This window comes from Trachurus trachurus, assembly GCF_905171665.1.
Source record: "Trachurus trachurus genome assembly, chromosome: 11".
Classification (NCBI taxonomy): domain Eukaryota; kingdom Metazoa; phylum Chordata; class Actinopteri; order Carangiformes; family Carangidae; genus Trachurus; species Trachurus trachurus.
This window is the reverse complement of record NC_139904.1, coordinates 21815205-21823101: the sequence shown is the minus strand read 5'-3', so window position 1 is coordinate 21823101 and position 7897 is coordinate 21815205. Positions and strand designations below refer to the sequence as shown.

The 7897-nt window shown below is 40.4% G+C and overlaps 1 protein-coding gene across 1 annotated transcript; it reads left to right on the top strand.

Moving 5' to 3' along the window:
- Window positions 1-5586: 5586 nt before the first annotated feature.
- On the top strand, window positions 5587-7895 carry ndufs6 (NADH:ubiquinone oxidoreductase subunit S6). Its single transcript, XM_083981474.1, has 4 exons — window positions 5587-5756; window positions 6117-6170; window positions 6413-6535; window positions 7757-7895. The coding sequence occupies exons 1-4, from the start codon at window positions 5613-5615 to the stop codon at window positions 7823-7825; spliced, it is 390 nt and encodes a 129-aa protein (XP_083837600.1). The 5' UTR covers window positions 5587-5612; the 3' UTR covers window positions 7826-7895.
- The last annotated feature ends 2 nt before the right edge of the window (window positions 7896-7897 follow it).

Sequence of the window (7897 nt, the reverse complement as noted above, 5' to 3'; positions counted from 1 at the left end):
ACAGCGCCACTTCCGGTTGGGAGATTCAAAATAAGATTCGTGTCTGGCATCAACCTGGTGCAGCTTAGTATTTAACGTCACCGTGAAGAAAAAAATGTGTTTAAACCTTTTGTATGCACAATTAACTGTTACTGTAAGTGTTAGAATAAGAAAGTAAAACAAATTCGTCAAAAAAAATTGCTCGAATTGACGATTAAGCAACAAAGTGTGTTTACAAACCCTCATTCAGCCAGTATTCATCATTTTAAAATCGATTCCCCCAAAATTTCTTAAGGCATCGTTTTGTTAAAATATGCATTAACGTTGTATGCTAAAATACTGGAATATGGTAGAGAAACATGGATTTATAAAGAATGTCCTATTTCTCAGCTTTTATTTTGAAGGAACGAATCTGGAAACCTGGTGGCACACCTACAAACACGTGCATGTGAGTGGCCACTTTCTTAGATACACCTAGCTAAAACTAATACACTGATGGGTGCTTGTGGTGTTCTCTTATGTGTATTTCTTGGACTCGGCTAAATAACAGGAGAAGTTTTCTGTGCAATGCAAGAACCACAAAGAACGCACGCACACACACAAACACACACACACACACACACACACACACACACACACACACACACACACACACACACACACACACACACACACACACACACACACAGGATGAAAGATGAATTCACACTTATCTTAAATAGTTTGAACAAAACAGATTGTAGCCTAATCATGGAGGATTTAATGCAGGACTGTTTGATAATACTGTATTAGCCTAGACTTATAACGTAATAAACTGACAACTGAGCTTTCCTATCCAGTAAATGTAATAACATCAACAAATTCAACTTAACAACTCAGCCTCTGTAGGGGACATTTGAGCAGAGACATGACCATCACAGACACACACACAAACAGGCAGCTATTAAGATGATAAATACTGTGTGACTGTGGAATGTGAGTTTGAGATGTTTGGGGTGATTGACCTTGAGTTGGTCCAGTATGCATTTGAAGTTGCATTTCCTCCTCTATTTGATCCACCCCTTAGTTTCTGCCAAGAGTTTTTTTTTTTTCAAGCTGGCAGTAACTGCCACTTGACTTTGATGTATCTAAAAACCACAGCTAATTTACATTAGACACTGAGGCCGACTGGTTTATCAACTACACACCAGAAAATGCATGCGTTCATTTTGTGATTGCAAAACTCTTTAGACACCAAGTTGCTCACTATTACTTTCAAGTGGATAATCGACCCACTGATGCACCTCATTACAGCAGTTCACAGGCTCATGGGGTTTGTAATGGGACGTTGCATGTAGAATAAAATATTTGGAGCAGCACAGGAGGCTTCTGCCATGGGAAACATTGAAATGATAGTAAATGTGAGAACTTTGCCATTCTGGAAATTAATGTGTGCGCAGTGCACGTTTTGCTGTTCCTTGTACCTCCATCAGTAAATATTAACTAAAACAATTAAAAGAAGGTGGCACTTGCAGGCTCATTATTTGTTGCCAAACACCTTTCAAACCAGACAGGTTTATATGATTGCTCACTTTGCATGCAGCTCATGACTTCTCTGTAGCTCAGTGTAATGCATTGATAAAAGTGGCAACCATAGACTTTTCAGATTCTCTGAAAAGAGACAACTTTCACAACCACATCCACTCTGCTTTTTGAGAAGACAGATACTGATATGTATGAATCCAGAGGGTGACAACGAAAAGGCCACTCAAGTGACGAAAATGCATTTCATAGCCAGCTGAAGCCTGTGATCATGTAGCAAACACTTTAGCTCCCTCGTGTGGACACATGCTGGAACTGACTCTGACATGCACAGGCTAATGTTTATGATATTTGATCTTTAACTGCTTTTATTCAGTGGCTGAGTTACATACAATGACTGCTCTAATAGCATTAAGGTAACTGGGGACCTAGTTTGTTTTCGTCTATAAATGGATGCCTTCTTAACCCTTTGATGCACAACATGGGTCTAAAGTGACCCGAGTGAGTTTTTTTGTGCTATATCTTTGCGAAAAATGTATTTCATCATATAGAATTCCAGGTATTCCTCAATTAACTTGTTTTTGATCATAATACATCCTTATTTTATTTTTTACTTTTTCACTTTTTTAATAAAAACACATTTTGTATCACTACCCCTCTAATGCGCAACATGGGTCTAAAATGACCCACATTCATTTCCAATGTGATTTCATGCTGAGTGATAGTTTCTTTGCTGTAACTTTGGAAATCTATCTATTTTATGATTGAATGTTCCAAGTATTATTTAATATATTGTTTTTTATTAGTGGGGTCATTATTTCCATTTTTCATTTCTTACTTGTGAACAAAAATGAACAAAAATGTCTCAGTGAGTGGACCAGTTGAAAAAACAAGTATAGCAAGAATACTTTAATTTTAGCATTCCCTCACTATCTATACCAACAACAGACCATTGTTTCCTTGATTACAATAATGACTAGTCATTACTTGTCCTTTTTCCCCATTAATAGCTCTGTTGACATATTCTACTGTGGTCAACAGCTAGCCATAGTTTATTCTATCTGAGTAGGCTATTTCAATGTTATATCTTTGAAATCACTGCACAGTATTTATCATTTTCTTCAGTAAATATTCTTTTTTAAGCACATATAATCATATTTACTTGTTTTACAATTATTCCAATTTACCTAAAGAAACATTTGATGACTCATTAAAGATAACTGTGCATAATTGATAAGGTTTTAGTTACCTTGAATAAGTAGCTACATTACTTGTCATAAAGGGAAATACCTTAATATTAGCAAGTTAGCTAACTGTTAACATGATGACTTGTTCTAGCTGGTGACAACAATAGAATAATATTCTATTGTAGACACCAGCTAGAACATGTCAACAGCTACCTAGCTAGCTAGCTGGTGACATGTTCTACTGTAGTTAAATACAGTAGAATGTAGAAATGTCAACTGCTAGCTAGCTAAATGGTCCACTCTCTGAGACTTTTTGTCTATTTGTTCATAAAATAAGAAAGTAAAAATGGAAATAACACCCTGTACTAATTAAAAACAAGATATTCAAATGATACTTGGAGGATTCAATCATAAAATATATTGATTTTAAAAGATACCACAAAGAAACACTCACCCAGCATGAATTCACATGGAAAATGAATGCGGGTCATTTTAGACCCATGTTGCGCATTAGAGGGGGTGTGCATATGTTGTGCATCAAAGGGTTAAAGGGATAGTTCAACATTTTGGCAAATTGGCCCATTGCCATAATCCCTATAGTCATAGCAGTAGGTTCGTTACCTTTATTTGTCGGTGTAAGCTTTTTTTAGAACGGAGGAGCGGAGCGGCAGGCTGTTCAGAGCTACACTATGGAGGCTAATGGAATTTCTTGGTTTCCCTCATCAAACTCATCAAATACAAAATCCCAAAACGCTTTTGTGGACAAGTTGTGAGCTGCACAATCACCACGCTATGAGATAATAATGGAACGTTACAAGACAGAGTTGTTTTAGAGGTAAATTCATGCAAAACCGCTGATGCGCGTTGCGTTCAGGGACAGTTTTTCAGCAAGCAGACTCTGTATTTACCTCGAAAACGGCTCCGTTTCGTAACGTTCCATTATTATCTCATAGCGTGGTGATTGTGCAGGTCACAACTTGTCCACGAAAGCGTTTTGGAGTTTTGGGATTTTGTATTTGATGAGTTTGATGAGGGAAACCAAGAAATTCCATTAGCCTCCATAGTGTAGCTCTGAACAGCCTGCCGCTCCGCTCCTCCGTTCTAAAAATAGCTTACACCGACAAATAAAGGTAACGAACCTACTGCTATGACTATAGCGATTATGGCAATGGGCCAATTTGCCAAAATGTTGAACTATCCCTTTAATGTGTTGATGTACATATAAAAAAAACTCCCTTTACAAGTCGAAAAGATCATTTTCAGCACATTTATAAATTAGCATTGTTTTCTTACTAAGGGAAAACTATTATTCTAATTTTGGTAGTTTAATATCATATAATCAGAGTTTAGTTTCTTCACTGTGATAAATTTCTGCATTTTTGTCCATGGGAAAACAGAAGGAGTGAAAAGGGCTATGAAAGTTCTTTAGTCAAACAATTTATTATTGTAGCACAGTTCTTGTAAATATTCACTATCTCAAAGCTATTTTCTCAATCCTCAACAAACATTTTAGCCCTGCCTCTGCTTGTGTCTTGGATTTGTCTTGCAGTAGACAAACAAACGTCCCCTCCGCCGCACAAAGAAACAGTCTTTGCAGCGCCTCTTCAGGGCGCTCTTGGTTTTCATCCCTGCAGAGGGCTGGGTGCAGGGAAGATGTTGACACTGTCCCAACAGAGATGGTCCACACTGAGCAGAGGAGCCGGGTGAGGCGGGCTGGATAGGTCTGACTCTGGTCGATGACAGGAGCAGTGTGCGGGGAGCTGAGGTCAGCGTGTATAGACATCTGTAAGCACTAGCTGCCGGTGAGGAGAAGGTCAGGTGTAGCCGGCTCATCTGGGCCACTTGGCGAGTCAAGGAGGCAGCCAGGTGCTTTAACAGGAGGGGGGCCATGTTGTCAGAGGCTGCAGACAGAAAGAATAGAGGCTTGATTCCTATGCAGTTGGTGTTGCAAAAGGTACATGTGCAGGTAGTATGACATAAGACCATATTTTTAGGCTGTCACACAAATAATTTATTAAAATCCAAAAAATGAACTATGTTCAGATGATTAGATGAGATGATTTCCTGTCATAAATCACGATAAACTGAACATCTATTAACATTTGGTCAAACAAGTTTTTTGGTTCATCTTTGGTTGTATGCTTTTTTGCTTCTTTTTTCTACTAGCATCTTTTGCACCCAAATCAACATACATGCAACAATATCCTTGGCGTCAATAGAGCCAATGCCCCTGAGCTACACTGAGTCATTACTAAATACAGTAAATCATATCCCTATAACCTATTACAACGGTACATGAAGCCTACCGTACACCGTTAATAAGTACCGTTAGTAATACAAGGTATCTCGGTAGAGTCAAATACTGCAGCTCCAGGAGAGCTATGCAACACGCCAAGGAGACGAGCGTGTCAGAGTTGACCTGCTAACACCACAACCAGACCAACGACCAACACACTGGTCTTTAACGTGATTCAGTCGTACCACAAACTCAAGAAAATGTAAACAAACCTGTCAGAGATCCGTTGAAGGTTTTAAATCAGGGCTTCTGCCCCTGAATGTTGCTTTTTATCACCTCAACGCGACAGCGGTGCTGCGCCTGACTGAAGTGAGGCTGCAACTGCTTCCGGTTTACCTCAGTAATGGGTACTGTGCCCTGAGTTTAGTCTGCAGACAGTCCCCTTCTCTGATTTTCCCCAAATCTCGTCTCTCTCTCACAACCAATGCGCTCTAACTCCAACACGGCCGGGGTTTTAACCGTCATATTTTATAATAAATAACTGAATTCAAAGACTTACGCGCACGGCTGTTGCAACTGAAGTACACAGCATGTAAGTACTTTAAACCTGGCAGGCAAATCTCGGGATTCACGTTTTATAACTCAAGTGTCTCTGCAAAGCATCCTGGGAAGTACAGGCTGTTGTAAACATGGCGGCCGCAGTGGGAAGACTTCTGTCCTTCAGTAAAAATGCTAAGGTGCTTGCCTCACCTTTGAGGCTGTCCGCTGTACCTGCTCACCGCTACAGCGTGGAGGTCTCCAACACCGGGGAGGCCATCACTCACACCGGCCAGGTGAGCTCCGAGGCGCTGGTCTCCACTTCTCATTGCCCGGTGCTGCGTAGTTGTCCGGTGTTATAGCCATAGCTGTAGCTAAGGTTAGCCTGTAGCGGTCCAGCTAGTAATCCCATTATCGGACATCCCTGTGTTTTTATTTAGCATTTCAATGTCTGAAATTGATTACAGCACCACTGATATCCAACATATATTTTTGTTTGAAAGGACGGCTAATGTATTAACTCTGTGTCTCAGCTAGACGACCAATGACCGAGAAGGTCCCCGAAGTCAGTAGCAAAATAGGTTCATGCACTCCTGTAGCCTTCTGTTCCAGTTCATGGCGAAAGTGTTTGTGTTTTTCCTTCTTTCTTTGTGCAGGTGTATGACGAGAAGGATCCCAGGAGAACCAGATTTGTTGGCAGACAGAAAGAGGTATGAAGTATCAACCAAACAAGACACACAATAATCACATAGGAATAACAGCTAATTTCAATGGAACTGTTTAACAGTACATCTGGATGGAAAGTTGATGTTGACCAACACAAAGGATAGGCAGCACTAGGCTTCATCACAACACCACTAATGCATCACAACAGTCTCACTGTATCTGCTGTTGTGCTGCTCACTCCCGTTTGACTAAGCTGGTGATGACAAATCATATTGTTTGTGCCAAGGTGAATAAGAACTTCGCCATCAACTTGGTGGCTGAGGAGCCAGTGACTGACATCGAAGCCAGAATTGTGTCCTGTGATGGAGGTGGAGGAGCTCTGGGCCACCCCAAAGTCTACATCAACCTGGTAAGAGGCTGCACACACTAACATCTATCATCAAGTCTATAATTAAAATTGGTCTGTCAGTCCACATTAACAATTTCAGACCATACACTTCATCTTAGTGATGGGGCCAGCAGGCAACCTGGCACTATGCCGTAGTGTAGTGAGAATGAGCAATGAATGCATTGTTCAATTTAACTACACTATAGTGTGTGTTGGGAGTGGGTGAGCTGATATTCTTACACCACGGACCATCCTACTTGTACATATCCTGTCATCAAAGAGTGCTGCATTTAGCTTGGACACCCTTGTCCTGCAGTCCATCCGCAGGACAAGAAACCTGCTTGTAGCCAGAGAAACACATGGCGATACAAGCCGGGTGTAGCTGTTTAACAGTAAATGGAGTTTGGAATTAAAGTTGTGATGAAGCACCACCACCTAAATAAGTAATGGTGCCGTCCAACTCCAAACCAATGCTCCAAATATACTGAACAAGAAGTCCGAATCAGAAGACAGACAGCATTGTGAGTGAAGAATAGCGACGAGTGGACAAACATCACAAAGACGCATCAAAGCAGCGGAAAGGTATGAATCACAACTTCTGGTCAGGATTTTTAAAAGCAGTACCGTGACACAGAGAGTTGTGAGTTGGGCCTTTGAATTTAAGTTTTAGTGATGTGTCCACTAGACATACATTCAGCTAGTCATATCATTATGGGTTCAACTTAGGGAGACTTGCATTTTCATATTGTGGGGTATTTGTTCTGCGCAAGAAGTTGCAACATGATCGTTTGACTAATCACCTCCCCTATTGTGTTTAGTTAACGTGTGTGTGTGTGTGTGTGTGTGTGTGTGTGTGTGTGTGTGTGTGTGTGTGTGTGTGTGTGTGTGTGTGTGTGTGTGTGTGTGTGTGTGTGTGTGTGTGTGTGTGTGTGGCTTGAAATCACATATGAACCAAGTTGTACATTTAATTATTTGCTATATATAGGATTTGGTCATTTGGCAGATGAAACAACAACAAGATTGATAATGGGAACCCCATTGTTCAACAATTTGTATTTTCATACTTTGCCACTGCAGAGAGTGAATGGATGAAATAATATGAGGTTTTGAAATGAACGTAGAAATGTTTTAAATATGGATTATCATGACTGACGTGATATCCTCTGGGAAATGCATGTATGTGACTTTGGGTCCAGAACTGTATACGGTATGCTGATTCTGCTTTTTTGTTTTTTATTCCAGGATAAAGACACAAAAGTGGGCACATGTGGCTACTGTGGACTGCAGTTCAAGCAGAAGCATCATCACTGAAACGTTTCCTCTGTCTTTGCTTCTCTGTATAAATTGCCATATTGGTTAATAAATTATGTCTTATCTGTCAGT

Bases quoted from the DNA above. Each gene is read 5' to 3' on its own strand.
- ndufs6 (XM_083981474.1), top strand. From the start codon at position 5,613: ATGGCGGCCGCAGTGGGAAGACTTCTGTCCTTCAGTAAAAATGCTAAG. The intron at 5,757-6,116 runs GTGAGCTCCGAG...TTCTTTGTGCAG, and splicing joins CCATCACTCACACCGGCCAG to GTGTATGACGAGAAGGATCC. The intron at 6,171-6,412 runs GTATGAAGTATC...GTTTGTGCCAAG, and splicing joins TTGTTGGCAGACAGAAAGAG to GTGAATAAGAACTTCGCCAT.